Genomic DNA, 23,115 nt, shown 5'->3' with positions numbered 1-23,115 from the left:
AACATTGCACATACATATATACATACTGTGTATATATATACATCCTAACAAGTCAGTTAATCTAGAATCTGCCAATTGGGGTGGGATAATTTCCAATCCAAATCAATTTGTATATATATGTATTTTCTTTTCTTTTCATTTTGTGGTTTGAGCTGCCATGTTTAAAGAGACTGACATTCATTTCTACAGAATTCCTGAAACAGGTGAAACTGCATTAGAAACAAGTGGATTTTTTTCACCACAGTGGCAGAATGTTTCCCTCATTTTAAAGGTGAACATCAGATGAAGACGCAAACTCTTTAGCAGTGAAGATGGCAGACGGTAGAAGAAATTGACTGGGCAGATAGACAAACATATTGATGGAGAAATTGTTAATTGTTAAAATAGAGCTCAGATAGCTAATGGTGTGAATTTCAGCAGTGGGGATTTCCCATGGTGAAAGGAGGCCAAAGAACGTTAGACAGCGACTGATCTTCTGTCAGTGACAGGAAGGGCAGAGCTTGGTTTCTCTGAACGCATAGGAAGTGGTTCAAACCCACAGCAGATGGCGGAGACGACAAAACTGCATCTTCCTCTTTGTCTCAAAGCTGCTACATGTAGCATCAAAGTGATTGAGAAGCATCATTTAAACCATCAATACATCATTGTCAAATTAATTGTGATACCTTGGTATAATTACCGTAAACAAATGAGACCATGGTGGAGACGATTGGCAGCCTCTATCTCACACTAGTGGTATTGTTAGTGCCAATGTGTCTTATCATTAAGACATTTCCCATAAATCCTTCTGTCCTGGAAGTGATTTTTCCATCAGCCTTTCACTCCTTCCACCATCTGCAACTCTGAAAGTTTGAGCTCCGTTTACAGTGGAAAAACAGCGCCCACAAATTCCTTTGGGACAATAAAATTGATCTTTATCTTTATCTTAACTTCCTGTTTTGTGCTGCAATGTAATCTCCCTTTTTGCTGCAGATTTCCAGTCAAAACCGACCCGGTAAAATGTAGTGTAGATGCCGGTAGAGGCTGCCAATCTCGGTGATGTTTACAGTAATTACACTAATATCTCAAAATTCAAGTTGTAATGATTTACTTATAATATACAGATTACTGCAACGCTATAAAAATTGATTTGATTGAGGGTCACAAAATGCTAAGAGTACAGAAATTAGCTTTAGCCTTGGTTAGCCAGTTAGCATTTTGTGACCCTCGATCACGGTTACTTGTGCAGTCGTCTGAGTCGTCAATGACAACACCTGTATTGTGTTATACATTATGTTGAAACACAAAATAGGTGATCACAGACAGAGTTATAGGCGACAGAAAGTTGGCTTTTTAACATTGCTGGCAATGGTGAAAACCGAGGTATACCCTGCGGAAGTACAGCAGCCATGCTTTGTCTATCGCCAGCGGTGACTTACATACATTTAACGCAAGATCATGAAGTGACTCAGCAAGTTCAAACAGTGAAAAGGACTTCCTTCACTGTCTTCACTTCATTTATCCAGAAAAGATTGACTGGACACACTATATTTCAGCAATGTCCTGCTTCACACTCATAATGCTGCCCACATTGATACGTCTTTTACCACTGGTCACTGAGAAGCTCCACAGGAATGGTCACTGGAGGTCACATGCTTTACTCAACGACACATCAGCAGTTGTCTCAGTGGGAAAGTAACATATTAATGAATACTTGTGTACAATCTGATCAAATTTTTGCATTACAATCAATTCAGGTTAAGGGCTTCCCAGAGACAAGCAGTGTAGTATTGATTAATGCTACAATACAAATGTAATCAATCCAACTGCATCATATCCATCATATCAGAGGTGGATGACTGACTAATATCCTGTTTTTAAAAAAGCCAGATATCCTCCTGATATGTCAGCAAACACCAGAACAACTTTTACCTTTAGCCAGTCCTCCATGTCTCCATCTTCGATCACTTGAAGCTCCTCCCCTTCCATGATTGACAGTTCATCTGATTGGCTAGCCTACAGGAAGTAAAGGTTGTCAATATGGAAACATGGTTTTCTCAGTGGATTTTTTTAATTGAAATGAATAACTACTTCCAAAATTGACATTACTCAGGTGCTGCACTTGGTACTATGGATGGAATACTGTACTCTGGATACATCAGCAGTTGTACTTTTCATGCATTCAATACTTCTGTTTATACCATGCCTTATGATTGCTTTGTCATGTGTAATGTGGCCAAACTTGAGATTGCATGATCTCGCAGATTTCATTGAAATACAAGCTGCTGGGTGGATCATTTGGATGCTGAATTTATTGGTGGATCCTACTGATTTCATAAAAGGTCCTCAATGACGTTCTACAAAGTATGCTGATAAAAAGGCCCCATTAGAGTGGTGCCACACCCAATCCCAAGAGCAAGCACAATAAACCCCAGTTGTGTAGGCAACACTGTGTTGGAGCATAAGGGTGTGATCACATAGGATTTGATTTTGTGTGAGCATCCTCCTCTGTCAGCAGTTATTTTTGGAGACAGTGGCATTCTTCTGGCTCTTGTAGATGCTTATACCGTCAGAAAAAATAGTTCCTATCCAAATAGAACACAACTATTGACAGAAAGCTCGGTTTTTTACGATTTTTTCAAGATAACATACTGACACCGGTATGATTATACTGTGAGCCGTGTATGCCATGTTTTGCAAAACAACGTTTATCATAGTTTTCAAAGACTGTCACCTATGCCCTATGAAAACATGTTATTTGGACCCAGGGTTCCAAATACCAAACTATTCCTTTACGTACCTATATCTACAGGCTATGATATAGACTCTATCATATCATATAGATCTCCACCACCAATCATGGGAAGAGAGTGACATCTTCACACAATTTTGTTTATCTGTTTAACTGCTATCGTAATTTATCAATGCTTCTTTGGTTTCACTGTCTCCTCCTCAAACTCTGTTTGTGTTCTTTCTAGGAGTTGGGAAATGTGCTCCTCAGCCTACATATTGAGGAGGCATTTCACCTCATCTTGACTCCAAGTTTGCCCTCAGTTCATTTTGTTATGCTTGGCTTTCCAAGCATGAGTAACTGCTGGCTGTCAGATGTCAACATCCATAAAAAACCCATAACCCATAAAAAATTCAGTTTTGGGGTTGTTTCTGGCCCCGCAGTTTGCTTGGAAGGTGTCCCGGTGTGGTTATTTGGTGCCACCTGAGTTTGAAGGGCTGCACAACAATGTCCTTCTTGTGAGGTAAAGAAAGATGAAAGAACTTTTTACTTTGAATTTTTGTTCCTGAGGGCCAGCACCCCATTAATATTGGTGTGCATTTCAACTCTCCAAGGTGAAGAAAGATGGCTCAAAATGATCTGGAGGTTAGGACTTATATTGAGAATCTCATTAACTTCTAAACCCAACAAATGTGTAAATGTGTATCTGCGCTACCTGATAGCTATAGACAACTCTGCAGGCTGCGGGGTAAACACACAATCCAGAGGTTGAGGTCGGATCATTGAAGATGTCTCCGTTCTCATCGTCATAGTCCTCGAAGTCTGTCAGCTCAAGCTCATCCTCCTGGAAATCACACCTTCTTTTAATGTTAATATTTTTCTTAGTCGGGTGAATAAAGGACAAGTTAGAAAAATCACAACTGCATGTTCAAAAGTAAATAAGTTCTGTGATATGTGTGATTGTGTGTATTGGTGTAAGCGCTTTCATGATGGGAAGATTCTTTTAAGAAACTCAATTCTTTCATTCTTCATTTGATTCATATCGGAAAAAGCGGAAGAACAGGATTTTGTTGCTTCAGCATAAAAGCATTTTTTATGTATTGTACTCGTCCAAACACCCACATCCAAATTAAACTGCATTTAATTTCAAATTTAAATGAACTACAGCAGATATTTCCTCGATTTTCATAGGTACAGTTGATTGTATAAGAGTGAAATATATTTGATTTTTAATAGCTTAATTCTAGATCACAGCACTTTGCTGGTTTCTCAAGTTTAGCTAGAATAACAAGCAAGTTAGAATAACAACTTAACATGACATTGTTAAAATTAAACATGATCTGCTTCCAAAATTGACATCCACAGTTTGACTTTTGTGACTCTTTGTGAGTAATTGTGTAATCTTGCATAATGAACAGGACTCAGAAATGTAAAACGTCAAACTGAAACTACAAAATCAGCTTTTCCTCATCCATTGCTCTCTATGTCAACAAAATACAGGAAGCATAAGTCTAGTTTGACACCCCAGTTTGGAGGCTGGCGAACCTGTGAAATGTCACTGATATAGAGTAGATACAAGGCGACCACAACGACTCGACTCAAAGCTGTGTAAGCTTCATTCATTTACCATTTACTTTTTTGTGTCGTTCTGCTGTTTGCTTGCTAGCAACACTGTCTGTTTGAACCAGTGATATAGACACTACACTACAAAAGCATTCCACCTTTTCATTGAGCACGTTGTAAAATGGTGAGGTAGGTTTTCTGTGTGTGTGTGTTTGCCCATACTGAGAAGTCCTCGGTGGACTTTCTCTGTTCGCTGAGTCGTCTCTCTCTCTCCAGCTCTTCCTCTGCCTGGTTCATGGCAGTATGAAGCCACCGCTCAATCCCCACGGCGCACTCGGATAACAAGGCCAGACGGGCCTCTGCCTTCACCCTGCTAACCTGAGAGAAAAGACACACAGGTAGATAGAGACAGACAGACAGACAGTATCAAATAAGCACAAATTATAATTACTCTCTTTATTGTAATTGAGTAGCTTTATTGTGTACTTGTCCATTTTAGAGTAGCCAGTAATTTTACTTTTACTTTAGTGCTTCGCTGCATTTTAAATCCTCAAATTTATCCATGAAAGCAGTTACTGTAACATCCATCCAGCTACGGTACTATTGGTTTGTGTTAGCTTGGTTGTTGTCCAGCTAGTTCGCTAGCCTTGCTAGTGAAGTGCGTTTTATAGTCGAACGTAATGTAAACGTAATGTAAAGCGCCAACGTAAACAATGCAGCAGTGCTTACATTTTAGTTTTTATACTTCTGCGTTGATGTGCGTGTAGCATGTTGTTCAAATCAGGTACACAAGTTGGCAGTGTTTAAAAAAAAAAATCTTTTCGCACCAAAAGGAAACATAGAGGAAGAGAGGAACAGGAAGCAGACGTGACGACAATGGACACCGCCACTAGCAACAATGCAGCTGAAAATTTTATTTTTGGGTGAACAATTCCTTTAAGTAGATTTTTACACCAGTAATTTTACTTGTATTTAAGAACAAATTCAGCAATGTCCTAGATAATGTATAATATCGTCCTTGTCCTTATTGATTATATACAACATATGGTGTAGAGCCTTTTTTATTTCTTTTTTCATCTTTTTCTTTTTTACGTTCTCTTTTAATTTATTTGCTTATTCATTCAATTATCAGTTGTGTGTGTGGGTGGAGGGTGGGGATGGGAGGACTGGGAGCACAATGGTGAGAGGATGGGGTGAACTCTACTAATAGTGATATGTGGATGTTTGATTGTGAAATGTTTGATTATTTACCTGTGGAGAAAAAGCAAATAAAGAAAAAAAAAAGAAGTACCTTGGCTTTCCTGACGCTCTCCTCCACCTCGGCCATCTTCTGCTCCACGCTGAGCCCCGTCTCCCCCAACAAGAGCTTCAGACGACACTCTAAAGTCTGCAGAGCCTGAGAGAGAGAGAGAGACAGAGAGAGAGAGCTACAACACTTTTCATTTTAACATACTACTTAATTTTATTATATTATGGACGAAAATATGGAAAAAACTAAAAATGCTGTGAGACAATAATCAAAACTGTTCCTGGACAAAAAATTATTGAGAGCATAATTTATATTGGATGGATAAATTGTGAAATCTCAAAATGTTGCAAATGTAATCTAGACAAAATGTATGCAATCTACAGTTAAAAAGCTACCGCAGGAGACATTTCCATCAACTGTATTTTTGTGGACTGAAATCATATACCATCCTTGATCCTTGATTCACGAAAATATACATATATATACTATTTTCAAAATTCTCTCTAAATAATAAAAATAAAATAAATACTTCACTCATGTAAACAGGATTATTATGGGGAGTTGTCAGCTTATGCAATCATGTAAATGGCTTAATCAGACTAATCGCCTTAATTGCATTGTATTGGCAATAGTGGCATTATTGTGCGGATGAAATGTAGCCTCTTTGAGAAAATGACAATTAAAGTTTTTTTTTTTGTTGTTTTAGCAAGTTTTCTGCTTGGTTTAGTTGATGCAGCTGGTTAAATGTACAATTTATACCTGCAATAAGTGCTATCAGACCTTATAACCAATCCTGAAACTAATGTGTGCTATGTGGAGATTTCATTGAGACATAATGATATAAACCAATATCCACACATGACAACAACACCAGCTGTGTTGCTGTTTTCACCTCTTTTTAAAGCTTGTTGTCAGATTCCACTCCTGAACGAAGCTCCTCCCAGCCCATTCAGTAGCTTTTATTTTTTTTAAAACTAGCTTGTCTCCTCCCTCGCTGTTTAAAAGCGTCCCTCTCCCCCTCCCATTCCTGCAAAACATTCTCGTAATGGTGGAATCGAAGCGAGCGAGTAAACTTGTTCAACTAGTAAACTTGCTATCTACCTTTTCAGTTGTCATTGTGGGACACGTAACCTTCAGCAGGAGAAAGTTCTGTCAAAGTGAGACTGGTAACCAGCGACACTTGTCCGTAGGTACGTTTAGCTTAGCTATTAGCCTTTATGCACCGTCCTTCACTAGGTTTGTCTTTTGGGGCCTCCATAGTCCAGTAGCTTTGCTGTGCTTTATTTACAAATGTGTTGTGGTTTCTGTCACCTTCTAGTGGTTGGAAATCACTTATTGCAAGTAAGTTGTATGTATTAAATTACATATTTTATGAAACTACAGAAATGATGGAAGCAAAATATTATATCTCAAAACTGGCTGATCATAAATAAAAAAAGAGAAAAAGTAGAATAATAGAAAGGAATGTGACAGCTGCTGCTACAGGCATCCACTAGCTCAGCATCATCTTGGGTTTATAAGTTTGAAATCAAAGCCTCACCCTCTCCCCATGGCTGCTGATCTTGTAGTCTTTAGCGGCCTTGGCAGCCCATTTCCTAGCCTCCTTATCCAGACAGCCCTCCCCTTCTGAAGCACAAACCTCCTGCAGAACACACACCTACACAGGAGAGAGAAAAACATCCTTGTATCCTTCCTTCTTGGGTATCATTCATTTTTGCATCTGCATGCATCTGTTCACCACTAGGTTTCTTGCAATGATGGGATTCACAAATTCTAACTGTTCTGCTTTTGCACTTTTAATAAGAGCCTCTGGATAACAGTGTCAGCTAAATGCCAAAACTGGAAGGAGGAGAAAGGAACAACAAATTCAAGTACAATATATACATACATGCCCACACACACACACACACACACACACTAAATCTCATCTCAAAAAATAAGGATGAAAATGCTCACACAATTGTTGACTAGCATGAGTAAGTTCTGTGCCATAACGATAGAAACAATTTTATGTCATTCTATTGATTATGAAAAAAATGACTAAACCAAAACACTGTGAGCACACACACACACACACACACACACACACACGCACGCGCACACGCACGCACACAAACACACACACACACACACACACACCTTGTCATGTGGAGCTGGTTGGAAGGTGAATCTGGGCGTTTTGCTGAAGGAAACAGATTCTTGTAGAAACTGCTGAACATTCCTCTCTCTGGTCACCTGACAACACAACAACCAATCAATATTAACCAGGGAAAAAGACAAGCCAAGTATTTCTATCCTGTCCTTCCAACAAAGAAGCCCCAGCTAGGCAAAGTATCAGACGACCTCCGAAGGTGTTCAGAGACGTATTTGGCCACATTAACAACAAAGTGTAAATGCAGTGAGTCTCCAATCTACATATAGCAATGGAAATAGAAATAAAACAAATTAGAAATAAAACAATATTTTGGCAACATGGTGCAAGGTGTTTCCATTAAATTTTAAAGGATATATAATTTACATATATGTATATATATATATATATATATATATATATATATATATATATATATACATATATATATATATATATATATATATATATTATCAGAGGAAGTGATGTGTGTCAATGTGTATTTTGGTGAGGGAAAGAGATATGATTTCACAGTCGGGTGTAAATTTAATCCAGCTGAATCTATCTATGTCTAGACACAATACATATATTGATGCCAGGTGGAAAAGGGGCCTTTCTGTCACCATGGCACCATGGTAATTAGTCATTATAATTGAGCAAACAATTAGATGCTGCAGCTCCTGTTTCTCCTCTGAACTGCTGAGGCGGTTTCCAACCAGGAGGGTCAGCCGTTCCATTAACCTATTGATGTTGAGACCAATAGCGAGAACACATTGGATGTAATGCTGTGAACTAGGTGTACACCTAAGTCTAGCTACAGGGTAGCGCAGATCTAAAATTGGATACGGTCCAGTCAGTGCGGTCCACCTCTGATATGATGGAGCTGCTAACCCACCTAAAAGAATTCCATTAGCGTGGGATTCAGTGGAGAGTTTTAGTGTCCCATGATGATCTAAATGCTGTGTCACACTCTCAGAAAACAAGGTACAAGAATGTACCTAAAAGGGTACAAATACTACTCCATATTTGTACCCTTGTCATCTGTACTTCTAAAGAAACAATTATGTGTTAAGTTATGTGTTAAGTGACAAAAATGTACATAGTTAGATGCTTTGGTACAAAAATGTACCATTCAAAAACGTACAGATATGTTCCTTTTCGCCTAAAGGACCACTAGTGGACCTTTGAGGGCCCATTTGAGGGCCCATTTGTGACAAAATGTACCTTTTGGCAGAGGCTTTTCCATCCTGACAAGAATACAATTCTAGGGGAAACACTGAATGCTTGTCATTCTTTGTGCATGAAAATGGTCCAATGTCCACACTTTTTGAGCATTAGCCGCTCAAACATGGAAGGAGTTTGTAGCCTACATAGAGTATGTAACAATATCTCTGTGGAATCTCAATAGGCTTGTTGGTAGGACGTGGTGTTATCATTTTGTTTGAATGTTGTCGCAATATTCAATCTGAATGTGTCTCATGACTACATCTGTAAAACAATGTTTTGCTTCATTTAATTTGAAGAGGAGGACATGCTGGCTCCAGATGACTTCACAGGAGAAGGCAGAGTCTAATGAGTGCCTCGACAAAACTTGTCCATAGCACAGCGCAGCGCTTCAGTTGGGTGGGACCACAGTCAGATCAGATCACCTTGTCCCTCCAAGTGAAGCTCCATGGTTGGTTTCGGAAACAAAACTCATATGGACAAACAAACCAAACTAAGGAAGAAGGTGAGATGTTCCTGCTCTTGGACTGCACTCACTTGCTAGTTCAAAAACACCTGGCATGTGTTGAATTCAAAACTTCAACCTTCTTTGTGTGAGCTACCTCCCCTCTCACTCCCCCTCTCTTCCCTGATCCTCCACAAACATTCTTCCTCCCTCCTACTAGCTCTCTCTCTCTCCACTCTTTTCTCACCTTCTCCCCTTTCCTCACACCCCTTTTCCCTTACTTTCAAACATGCTCTTCTTACTTTCCCTTTTTTCCCTCCTGTCTTCTCCCTCTCCCTACCCTCCTCTCCATCTCCTCCTCCCTCTATCCTGCCCCCATCTCTTCTAGAGAGGAGGTGAGGAATGTCTTATGTCTGATCACACAGAAATCACCGGGCTGCCCCCTCCCACTCTACTGCAATAGAAACCTAGGGGCATACGTGACAGTCTTTGAAAACTATGATAAACGTTGTTTTGCAAAACACGACGCTCACAGTATAATCATACTGGTGCCAGTATGTTATCTTGAAAAAATTGTAAAACGCGCAGTTCTGTTCTATTTGGATAGGAACTATTTTTTCCTCAAAGACACACTACCATCTAAGACGGTGTACAAGAGCCAGAAGAATGCCACTGTCTCCAAAAATAACTGCTGACAGAAAGCTTGTTTTTTCGGGTTATTTATAAAAGGGATTCATTTAAGTGTACTGAAATTGAGTTTGATTATGATGTTTCTATCGAATGTCTAGGATTAAATGTATATCTATCCCCAGAGATGCATTTCCGTATTTTAGTTTTATACAACCCTCCCACATGTGACATTGGATTTTATGATAATCTAGAAAAACTGCTCAAAGTTATCTCTCATAAAACAGAAGTGACCAGTATTAACTGGTCAGAAAATTAAAAAGAAACTCAAAAGTTCCATGTCTAAATTTGATTTCAGTCAGAAAATTAAAGGGCCAACCCGAATCACCAGATCAACCCAGTCCCAAATTGATCTGATATTTTCTAACCGGGAAGAACGTATAAGACGTACAATCTCATAACGGGATTGTCGGATCACAATATGACTCTAGCAGCCAGGAAACTAACGAAGAAACGTTTTGCCAACTATAGCTTGCCGAAATCAGATAAACTTGTAATACCTAAACAGGATCTGTCAAGTTTAGAAAAAGAACTTAACAACAATGGAACAATGTTTTGCAAAGTAATGATCCGAATACATGCTGTAATGAATTAATGAACGTCATTGAAAAAATTATTTGTAAGTTCCTTAAAACATCTAAAAACTCAAATAGGAAGAAATCCCTTCCATGGGTAAACGTGTCGATCAGACAACTAATGAAACAAAGGGATCTTGCACTCAAAGCCTTCTTAAAGAGCCGAACAAATACTGCTATGGCCTTATACAAAGGGCTTCGAAATCGAGTAACTAAAGAGCTATGGACCGCAAAAGCTACACATTACATTGCTATGATAACAGAGGCAAAAGGAAACAATTCGTTAATTTGGAAACAAATAAAAAGCTTGATAAAACCACAGGAGAATACAGAAAAAACGGTACATGAACTCAAAGTCGGAAACCTAATTATCTCGGACAGTGGACAACTCGCACAAGCATTTAATGATTACTTTATCGGGTCAGTTGAGGAACTTGCCAATAATTTTGAGCAAACTGGCTGGTCTATTGACACCACCACAAATAAAGAGAAAGACAATTTGTTTGAACTACAAGCAATTACTAAAAGACAAGTTACTGAAATAATTGACAAACTCACAACCACGCACTCAAAAGATCTTTATAATCTGGATATTGCATTCTTGAAAAGGCATGGTGATGTATTGGCTACTAACTCACTTGATCAACACCTCCATGGCTAGTGGGAAGTTCCCAGAAGTGTGGAAACAAGCAAGAGTACCTATTTTTAAATCTGGAGCAGCTGATCAAGTGGGTAACTATCGGCCAATCAGCATCCTTCCTGTTTTTTCTAAGGTTTTGGAAAAGATTGTGGCAATACAACTGATGAACTACTTAGAAACGAATAATTACCTGCACCCATTACAATTTGGGTTCAGACCGAAATTTTCCACAGAGAGTGCAAATTGCTACCCTTTGGAAAAAATCGAATCATACATAGATAAAGGGAACTTGGTGGGGGCAGTCTTCCTGGACCTTAAAAAGGCATTCGATACCGTAAATCATAGCATTCTTATCTCCAAACTTTCCATGTACAGTTTCTCTGAGAAAACCCTGTCATGGTTTGAATCATATCTTCTGCACCGTGAACAATGTGTCATCATCAACAATAAAAAATCCTCTTTTTTAAAGAGTAAAACAGGAATACCACAGGGATCGGTGCTAGGACTGCTAAGTTTTGACAACTATATTGTATTTGCAAATGCCAATCTTATCTGCAAGTATTTACGTGGCCAGGCTCCTCAGGCTCTCTGCGACATGGTGCGACCGTTACAGGCCTTTGGATTGTCCACTAGGAATACCACTGCAGGGAACTGTAAAGTAAGTAAAGCCAGACGTCCTTTTCAATAAAGGGAGCTAAAACATGGAATGCGCTGACTACTAAACTCAAAACAGACCAAAAATGTCAACATTTTAAAATTAAACTGAAGGAATTTTTAAAAGACAATCAATCATGAAGTCATGTGTGTGTGTGTGTGTGGGGGGGGGGGGGGGGGGGGGCAGGTATGTATGTATACATATGTGTATATATATGTGTAAGTGTCTGTATGTTTTATGTGAACATGTTTTATGTCTGTTATTTTAAAGGCCCTTCTAGGGATGGGCATTGGAAATTAGCAGTGACTATAAATGCTGTGATGCATTGCATTGGATAATTGTTGTGCAATTCTCTATGCTTAATGCATCTGTCCCTACCAAATAAATATTAAATAAATAAACTGTCTTGTCTTTAGCCCTAGTCTCTACTCCAAAACAACTGAGTTAGAGAAGAGTCAGCTCAGTTAACCTGAAAAAACTGTTAGCTAGCTAACTAGCCAGCAGGCTCATTTAGCAAAGTAACTAATGTTAATGTTAAAATGCTAACGCTTCTTCTACTAGATATGTTAGCTAGTGTGCTAATCAGATGCGTTAACAAGACAGTGATGGTTAGCTGGCCAGATACTATTTAGCTAACAAGCTGACATTGTCTAAACACATGTATCAGTGATAAAATGATCAGTTCAGAAAATAGCACAGAAATTAACCATGTCTATTCAGTTCTGATGAGATGGCCAAGTCATATATTTAGAAACACAATCAGCTGTTCACTTCCGTTGTTGCCTGAGAGCTGAAGACCAATATGGCTGCCAGAGGGCGAGTTACGTCACATGACAGCCCTCTATTGCCTTACACTTAGGGTATACTGTATACACACACACACACACACACACACACACACAGAAATCACTGTCTCTCTCATGCATATACCTTAGCAGCACTGTCCCATATCCTGCTGTATTCTCTGTGTGTGGCCAGACAGACATCCATCTCTGTCCCACACAGCAGGGTGAAGTGGCCTCTCAACTGGTCATATACATCACCATCCATACGCTTGACAGACAAACAAAGAGATAGGAGACTTTCTGTTACTTCCAATAGATTCACCCTCAAAACTGGCAATTGCATCCTCTCTTCCTTCTAAAATCAGGATGTCAGTTTCCTCTCCTGTGAATCATCTGGAAACCAAACAGCATTGATATCCAATGTTCTTGTTGTCCTTCAACTGGATAAAATCAAAGTAATGGGAATACTTCTACTCAGAGCAAGTTAACATTTCTACCATTTCTTATCAAAGTAGTGGGAGTACTTACTTGGAGAAAGTCAACTTTTCTACCATTTCTCATCAAAGTAGAGGGAATACTTCCATCCAGAGAAAGTCAACTGTTCTACCATTTCTCATCAAAGTAATGGGAATACTTACACCCAGAGAAAGTTCACTTTTCTACCATTACTCAACTAAGCTAGTTAAGTGTGTGAGGAATACAAATCAGAGGATGGGGGGTGGGATATACTGCTAGTTTTTGGATAATTCAACTTCAATATATTATTTTTTATTGGTAACTGTAATATTGTTACTGAAATTGAGATAATAATTCCTTAAACTACTCGTTACTGGGACAAGTAATAATATGCTGTAACATATTACCATCCAACACTAGTGACAAGTGACAGAGAGAGAGCAGGGGGAAATTAAGAAGCTATGCAAAGTATTTCCTATTGTCAGCTGAACAAACTCAAACCACTAACCAACCTCAGTTGTCAGGAAATGATGTAATCAGTGATTCATCAGAAAAGGAAACCGATACATCTATGACTTATCAGGAAAAAGGACGTCAGACAAGTGTTCAGACCAACTGGGAACTGGCAGGTTTCTAATCTGACCTGAGGACAGTTATAATGCCCATATTCTGTTCAATATAATAATTTAGAATCTGGGATGAAGTGGAGAGTAAACCCACCTACACTCAGTTTAACCACCTTTCTAGGTTGACATAATCTCTCTGATGTAAATAATAACTAATAATAATAGTAAGTAATATCAAACTGGTGTATGTTATATGAGGATAGGGTCATAACTTAATGCTTTTCTGAAAATATAATTGTTTTTTGTTTATATTGGTAGCTATTTGCCTTATCATGATCACTGACTCGAGGTCATAGTTTATCCACCTTTATATTTACCATATAATAATAATAAACTTTAATTTGTATAGCATTTTTTTTAAAACACCATTTGCAAAGCACTTTGACAATCAAATAAAAGCAAACATGATATTTATAAAATGAATTCAAAAACATGAAAGGAACTAAAAGATGAAAGGATAACTTTTAAGAAGTGATCTAAGCTCCTCAGGCAGACAGAGCCAAAAGCCAAGACTCCTTTAGTCTTAAACCAAGACTTTGGCTCATAAGGGCTTACTTGGTCTGTGATTATGTGTGGAATCAGACCTAGCCATGCATTAAAAGTGATCGGTAAAATTTTAAATCAATACTAAACCTAATCTCCATTGAACCGATATCTCCATTGAACTTTGTCTTTAGTCTAGGACTAGGCTTAATCCCTGTCCGGAAAACCAGCCCATAATCTTTCATAGTGCGGCTTTAAATCAGCATCAAATACATCCTAACAGTATACTAGCCATACTGTGCACTGTAACAGTGCAGTATATGAAACATTAAATGCTGCAGGACACACTTCATTCAAACCATACTGAACACCAAAGGCCAGTGTGTGTCTAGCAACATGTTGGTGTTCTTTTGTGTGATTGGTTAATTTTACCGTCACATAATGGATGACTAGCTCTGTCAATCAACCTGACAATTAAAAAAAACAGTCCCATGTTTTGGATTTCAGTGTTGGAGCTACCCTTTGGTTTATATTTAGTTTACAGATTAGACTTTTATAGAAGCTTCCATTTCTCCAGTTTACATATATCTCTCTCTCTCTGTGTGTGTGTGTGTGTGTGTGTGTGTTACCTCCATAATATGCAGTAGGTCATTAGTATAGTAGTGATGGTGATGGGCGTTGATGGCCGCTAACGTCAGCAGATATTCATTACGAACTTCAGTCAAATGATCATCACACTCCTTCAACCTGGCACTAAGCTGGACACACACACACACACACACACACACACACACACACACACACACACACACACAGACAGACACACACACTCACACACACACACACACACACACAAAGTCACTCAGACAGTTTTACAGTCTTTTTTAATCCTTTGCGATGCTAGTTCAAATTAAATTAGACCAATTTCACTATAGTTTCATTTTAAGACTATTCTAAGACTTTTTCAGACATCTGAAGTGTGTTTCATACTATTATTGCCTCTGGTGCTGACATGCCTCCAATGTATGAGCTTGTATAGACATGTATTACTGTCTACAACAGCCTTTCTGAAACTGTGGGAATGGAGTAAATTGAGGTCTGTCTCTGGTGTTTCTTGTCCAACATGTTATATTTTAGTTATATGAGTCTGAGTCCCTGTATGAGAGGCTACATTTCTTCAATTTGGAGCTTGTAGCAACTGATAATATAATAAATGTAATAAATGTTGGATAATGTGATAACTTGTCAAAATGTATTAACCTCTAAATGGATTGAAAAATAAAACGTTAATGAAATAGATTGCCAGATAATATAATAACATCTTCAGAATGATATTGTAATAATGAATTTAATAATCATTTAATACAATAATGTATTACATTATCAGAAACAAATGTATTACAATATCATGTTTTATTACACTTTGGACTCATTTTGAGGGACATTTTATTATCAAGTTATTACAGTATCTGGCAGGTATAACCTTATCATTGTATCTTATGACAAGAGCACTAGTTTATTTTAGACTACAATATTTAAATGAGCCTGGGTCCCATGTTGAGAGACTAATACTCAGGGGCCCCACGTGACATGAATACTAATATGTTTTAACCCTCCTATTATGTTAATATATATATATATATATATATATTTATATATACGTTTGGGGTCAAATTGACCCCAATTTAAACCTACAAAAAATGATTGTAATTGAAAGTGTTACCCAAGTTTACACTTCAGAACATCAGCAAGTAACACATAGCAGTTAGTCAATAATGAAAAATACACTAAACAATAAAAAGTAAATTAGTCATCAAAATAGTCTTTCAAAGCTGTGACACGACAGATAAAACTCAAAGAGAAATGTTGTGTGTGCATCTTATGTTAAAAAGGGAAAGTTTTTTAAAGATCAAAGATCTGCATGGGAAAGTTCCCTCTGTATAAGTCAAAACAAAGAGAAAGAAAATGTTTGTAAAACGTTTATATTTTCTCTGGTTTTATAAGGCTATTGTGTTTAGGGTCAAAATGACCCCACCGCTGTATACAAAGTGTGTACAGGACCTTGAAAACGTATCATCATGTTAAATTTGATGTTTACCAGTTTTCCCCATGAAATTAGGAAAAGTCATGACATATCAAGCTGGAAAAATAATGTTAATCATTTTTAGAGACGTTAAATGTTGAATGGGGTCAAGTTGACCCCAAACATAACAGGAGGGTTAATAAGCCTGGCTCCTGTACAATTACAAATTTTGTGTCCAGACCAGAGATAGAAATTAACAGGGTCTCAGGGCAAAAATACCCATGAAAGTTCCTAAAATGCCACACAAAAAATGTCCCCGGTACTAAGAGTACCCTTATTTCATTTCACCCTGTTCACATTTTATTTGTTGACTTGTCAAAATGGACCGATGACCGGGCAATTCTTTCCAGTACATTCTGGGACAGAAAAATGAAGCAGTTTTTCATCAGAAAAGAACAGAGTATGCAGCCTGAAGCAGTAGGACATTTTGGCACCACACAGCCAGCAGTAGGAGAATATACTCACCCTATTCAAACCATTGCTTTAACAAAAAAATGAGAAAAAAAAGAGAGAGAGAGGGGAAAACAGCACCATCATCTGCCAGGCCTGCCACCAGTTTCCAGCAGTGGGAAAGAAGTTAATCAAATCTTAGTGGTACAAATTGAGTGTTTGTGTGCCAATATGTAATGCAAATGTATTATTATTTCATTGTTCAATTGCTCCAAAATGCCAAAAATGACCAAAATAGCCCTAAAAATATGATCATGGGGGCAAAAAACGCCCTATGAAAAAAGTACATTTCTTACTCTGGTCTAGACCCATAGTATAAGACTGTAAGACTTCTGGAAGAAAAACTGTTATGCAGTACATTATAATACAGTCCAGTTCAATTCAGTACCTTAGCACTCATCTTTTGTAGTCCTGTTCTAAAGTGGAAGATCCCATGCTCGCTCTTCCTGGCTCTGGGGGCGACAAAGTTAAAACATAATGTATTAATAATAACATAATATATTAAAACATACGGAATCTAGTCAAACATGTTAGGTGTGATTGCAGAGTAAATGTGTATGAATGTGAGGCAGGGCATTATCTGAAAGGCATCTTTGGAATACCCACAATCCCTGTGTGCAGACCCATTTTGACAAAAAAAAAAACCCAAAAAACAATCATAGCAGTTTGGCAGAAACTCTAACATGTTCCCTCTTGTCCGGCTGTCCGTCTGACTACTTTCTCTTAGCAGTCATAAATGTCTCTGGCCTGTGCTTAGTTAAAGTTACAGGGACTGGAATTCCTGGACTGCAAAAAAAAGAAAAAAAAAAGAAAAAGGGGGGGGGGGGGGGGGGGGGGGGGAGGGGTATCAGGACAATGAGAGTATTGAAGGTAAAAATCCTTGATGTGGTTAATGATTTAGGTTGACTCTTCCACTATCTAATACCAAAGCTGTGCTGTGGTCTGCTAGCAGTATGCTGTCAGGTAAAACCTTCTATCTCCAAAATGTCAACTTTTACAGGAATGAACAACAACAGACCTAAGCAATGCCTTTTATTCAGTTGATCATGCAACTTTAATTGACCTTCTGAGGCACTGGGCTGGTATTACAGATAAACCAGCAATGAACTGGTTCAACTCCTACCTCATCAACAGAAATTTGTCTGTCACCATAAGTAAGTCATCATCCTCAGTTCATTTCCCCTGTGGGGTTCCCCAGGGTTCAATTTTAGGTCCCATCTTATTTTTCCTTGTACATGCTCCCACTTCACATTATCTAAAAACATCATTCACACAGATTTTTGGTAATTTTATGACCAGAGGTGCTGGCGCAGCAGAGGCGCAATGACACAGTTGTTAAAGGGTTTGGATTAGGTAGAATACATTGCCAGCAGGTGTAGTAGGAGCTAGTATCTGGCATGGCCAATCAAATCAGCTCCTCTCATTCCTTTTAAAAGCAGTGCACTCCCCACCATGGTCTACTGAGAGATTCATAATGAAGGAGAGTCCAGACCGGATTCTCCCAAGAGGAGATGTTGTTGTCCTTGAGGTACAGAGTCGCCCTGACGTCAACCTGGCGTTTTTGGATGAGGATACGTAGTGAGGATTAGTGGGAATGGGCGGTCCCGAGGGAGTTCAGTGATGTTCGTGTGCTAGTTGCACAAGATTTAATCAAGGTACCCACATTGGAAGAGGCGTGCATAATTGAGCAGCGCTTTGAAAATGCGCACCACATCCCTGAAATTAGAGGCTGGGTGTATTTTGACTCTAACCTAGAGGGTAATGCAGTCCTGTTTGTTTCAGCTGAGAAATATATCAAAACAAATATTCACCATTCTCATCTTCTACTAACCTGGAGGTCACATATGCCTTTATCTTCTCCTGTTTAGACTACTGCAACTCCCTCTACTCCTGCCTCAGTCAAAAGTCCTCACGCCTCCAGCTATTACAGAATGCAGCTTACAGGCATTTAACAGGTGCCAAACATAGAGACCACATTAATCCAATCCTTACTTCCCTACACTGGTTACCTGTCACTTTCAGAATTGATGTCAAGACTTTACTGATCACTTTTAAAACTTGTCTAGGTCTGGCACCTAGTTACATTTCAGATCTTATAACCCCATATGAACCAAAACGCAGCCTGAGATCCTTGGGCAAAGCTCTTCTGGCCATTTCTCAGTCTATAGAGTCTGAAAACAAAAGGTGATTGGGCATTTGCCATTACAGCCCACACACTGTAGAGGCCAGAGGAAATTATGCTTCTTTTAAATCACTTCGCATCACTGTGTTTTGTGCCTTGTTTCTCTTGCTCTCTGTGAATCACTTTGTTAACTCTGTTAGAAATGAGTTTCATGTTTTGATATATCACAGAACACTAAAGAAAAGCAATAACCTACTGATTCTTGTATCAAGATTAATTACAACTTTGGCTTAGATTTTGATGGTATGGTTTCATAACTGTTCATGGGTTAGCATCAAACATTCCTCTTTCTCTCTCTCTCTCTCTCTCTCTCTCTCTCTCACACACACACACACACACACACACAGACACACACACACACACACACACACAACCACACATACTCACACACTGACCTGGCCTGTGCATCAGTAGCCTTCTCTCTAGCCACGCTGGCGATGTGACTGAGTTGGTGGTAGCTCTTTTTGACCCTGTGCAGCTCCCGTAGAGCATCCACCACTTCTCCCTGTACCCTCTGGAGTTGCTCCAGGCCCTAACACACACACACACACACACACGCACACACAAAATTGTGTCATTCTCGCATTGAGTGTGTTTTGGTTCTTCTACTAAGGTCACAGTTTTCAAGATGGAAATCCTGTACTTTTGCTTAAAGTAAACCACATAAAACACATTTCAACAGTCATACAGGCATACAACACCACCAGTCATATTTATGTGATACATGAATGTCACTGGGGGCCATTCTAAAAATCTATGCACACTTAGTACTATAGAGGTGGTTAGTCACGTGGTAATCCCGACATCATCATGGTTCCAGAAGAGTTTTGGCCATTTATTTGTAGTACACACATTTCAAAATAATATAATATGTATAAAAATATATATAATAGAATTAATAACATAATTCTACTTATTTAACTGATGCATTTTCGATGCAAGAGTAATGAATAACAAAATTCGATTTCCAGAAAAAACCATAGGTGTAAGACCATAGGTACATGTGTTTCCATAGTGCTTTATGCCACAGCACCATTTTTGATTGTACAGCATTTTACAGATTCCCCAAGAGTGATGCTTGAAAGAACGGTGGATCAGACGTATGCAATAATATTAAATTTCTTTCAAACAGTCATGCAGGGTGTCAGGATACTAGGGGCTGTTATGGAGCGCAGAGGATATTAAAATGAATATTGTAGTAGCTGTCATGGAAACGTACTGTATGTGTCTGATGATAAAACAAAGTTATTTTTTGATACAGATCGGCTGTAATCAAGGAAGGGTGGAAAATCCTTTGTTGAACCACTGTACCACATGAGTAGCCAGCACAATACAGCACAATTCACTCATTTTCATTTCATTTGGTTAAATCTGGTTAGTGCTTATTCACAAAAAACTCATTCAAACTCAATTCATCATTCTTAAATGGTAACTTGGCTGGTACAGTTAAAATGGCACCAAATGAATATCTGATCATTTTACTCTATGTGTGCATGTGTCTCACTTTCTTAGCTCGGACGTCCTTTGCGTTGCGAAGGCTTCTGGAGGCTTGTCCAATCAGAGTGCGGTATTCCTCAGCGGCGGCCAATCGTGATGCAGCGTTCTGAGCTGTAGCATCCACCACTGACCGCCACACACCAAACACACTGCTGGAAACACACACGCACACATAGCTAACAATGCACATTTGCAGATCTGAACACCTTACTCTATACATTTGTAAATGATAATGATAATGACTGATAATATGAATAGCTAACAATTCACATTAGCACATTAGTACACCTTTCTGTATATATTTGTAAATTTGTTCATGTGAACAGAAAACAATGCACATTTGAATCTGGACACCTTTCTGTATGTAATTTTGATAATGTGAATAGCTAACAATATACATTTGCAGTCTGGACACCTTTCTGTGGCCTATATATTTGTAAATTTGATAATGTGCATAGCTACTAACACATGCAGATGAGGATGCCTTCCTGTATTTGTGTTACCTCCATTTGTAAATTTTTCAGAATGTGAATAGCTCGCAACACATGTACAGGAGGACGCCTTTCTGTATTTATATTACCTCCATTTGTAAATTTTATAATGTGAATAGCTACAATGCACATTAGCACATTTGGACAGCTTTCTGCACATATGTTCTTCCATCTGTACATACATGCTCATTCACTTCTAATCTGTAAATTTATCAACATAGATGCTATATGTTGCTGCTGCAATGACCCAATTTGCCCACGGGGATTATTGTTTCATTTTAGCTTAATTTATCTACTGGATACAGATGTGTGTGTGTGTGCGTGTGTGTGCATGTGTGTGCATCTGCATGATTACCCAGATGGGATAGCATCGGTTTTTCCTCTTTGCCAGTCTCTCTTCTGATACTGGACTGCCAGCCTCTGAAGAGCCTGGAGATACACAGTTTAGCACAACATAAAGACACAAAGCCTATAAAGAGTACGGTGCCTGGGAGTCGCTCCAGGAAAAAAACAAAATGTCAACATCCCAATTTACACTACCGGGGGGCGCGAGGTGCTATTATGTGCAAATAACATGGTTCTCTTCATTTTGGTAAATGCATTCCCTCATTTTCATCCTTTTGTGCACAAAATTTCATAATTAGCGCAAACAAGTTAAAGGATACTTCCGGTTATTTTCAACCTGGGCCTTACCTTCCTAGTTTTTGCCATTATGACAATTGATTGTGTTCAAAATTTTGTCACTTACGTCACTGTAGAGCTTTACCTACCTCCAGTTTGCCAGAAGCGCTGCTCTCCAATACACACCCAGAAGGCATACACAATCTCGGTGTCAATCTCAAGTCAGTGGAACCCAAAAAGCGATTGGTTTGAAGGAAATAATTTGTCGTTGCTAACGGTTTTACTTGCTATGGAGCTAAATCCCGGCAGATGCCGCATTGGGACCCTATGTTCAAGGCTTTGGTCTCAGTGAAAATAAATGTATAAATAATGGAGTTTGATAATAACGTGTACAAGGTTAAATAAACGCATATATAACAGAGTTAGGTTTTTAGTGTCAAGGCGGGGTGTTCATTTGGCATTAGGCAGCTATCTATGCTTTTGGCGCAAACACGGTGCAAACACGGTGTGCGGCAACTGATTTTTGGTAATTTCGTGGCCAGAGGCGTGCTGGGTTGGAAACGGGGAGGAATACATCATCAGTATTTGTGGTAGGGCCTGGCATCAATCATTACCTAAGCATCACGCTTTTAAAACCTTCTGGAAGCTGTCAGATTGTGCTGTGAGACAGAACCTGACCTGCCGTATGTGGTGGAAAGTTATGAAGACATTGTGAGTTGAAGTCTTTTGATCGAAATCGCTTGTTCTTGCTCGATAAAACAAGACACAAGATCACCTTCACTAAACAGCGGGACCTACCTGCTCTCACCGCCGGAGACGGACGCTGTTTTCCAGGAGGCAGTGCGCCGAAGAGTCGGTAGGAGGACTGGCCGGGTTGCGGCGACTTTTATCCATATAAGACTATTATTGTCTGATCTTATTACTGTGTGGGCTGAAGCGCTGGAGGTTTTGTATGTATTTTGAAAGCTTATCGTTAGCCAAGATAGGAAGGATCTGTTTTGTTGTCAAACTGTGAATGTTGACACTGACTGAAGTAAGGACGCCCTGAATCACCCTGCCATGTATTTGGTACCAAATTAAAGGGAAAGTTGTGTTTTTTTAAATGGAAAAACTTTGAAAAAATTTGACCATATGGCCTTAGTGTGATACATTCCAAAAAAAAAATATGGCAGTTATAACACACTTGATACCATCTTTTTAAAGAAGAATTTGTCAGGGCAAAAAAACAATGATCTGTTGATCTTTACAAATCAAGACTCGATAGTCTAACAATAGCAAAGCCGTCAGTGCTGAAAAAAAAATGTTTAAATCGAAAATCGAATCAAATCGTGACCTTAAAATCGAAAGTCAAATTGAATCGTGGATTTGGAGAATCGTGACACCCCTATGATGCATACAGTTGTACCGAGAGGTGGGGGACTCGAGTCACATGACTTGACTCGAGTTAGACTCGACTTAGACCCAAATTTGACGACTTGCGACTTGCTTGACTATAATTGAAAGACTTGACTTAAAAGACTTGACTTGACTGACTTCATTCATTTATTCATTCATTCATTACT

General features: G+C 38.8%; 1 protein-coding gene across 1 annotated transcript in view; it reads right to left on the bottom strand.

The window, feature by feature from the left end:
- LOC139911335 (F-BAR and double SH3 domains protein 1-like) overlaps positions 1-23,115 on the bottom strand; it is a 38,027-nt gene that overhangs the window by 8,425 nt on the left and 6,487 nt on the right. The window contains exons 4-15 of the mRNA XM_078289319.1: positions 21,288-21,361; positions 20,449-20,593; positions 19,340-19,476; positions 17,151-17,214; positions 14,859-14,987; positions 12,810-12,932; positions 7,662-7,757; positions 7,063-7,179; positions 5,565-5,669; positions 4,496-4,651; positions 3,426-3,554; positions 1,912-1,995 (exon numbers count right to left, since the gene is read on the bottom strand). Of these exons, the coding sequence (XP_078145445.1) occupies positions 1,912-1,995; positions 3,426-3,554; positions 4,496-4,651; positions 5,565-5,669; positions 7,063-7,179; positions 7,662-7,757; positions 12,810-12,932; positions 14,859-14,987; positions 17,151-17,214; positions 19,340-19,476; positions 20,449-20,593; positions 21,288-21,361 (1,359 nt within the window). The remainder of the gene's footprint in view (positions 1-1,911; positions 1,996-3,425; positions 3,555-4,495; positions 4,652-5,564; positions 5,670-7,062; positions 7,180-7,661; positions 7,758-12,809; positions 12,933-14,858; positions 14,988-17,150; positions 17,215-19,339; positions 19,477-20,448; positions 20,594-21,287; positions 21,362-23,115) is intronic.

The sequence above is a fragment of the Centroberyx gerrardi genome, chromosome 16 (genome assembly GCF_048128805.1).
Source record: "Centroberyx gerrardi isolate f3 chromosome 16, fCenGer3.hap1.cur.20231027, whole genome shotgun sequence".
Classification (NCBI taxonomy): domain Eukaryota; kingdom Metazoa; phylum Chordata; class Actinopteri; order Beryciformes; family Berycidae; genus Centroberyx; species Centroberyx gerrardi.
The sequence above is the reverse complement of the archived record's forward strand: the minus strand, read 5'-3'. Positions and strand labels throughout refer to the sequence as shown.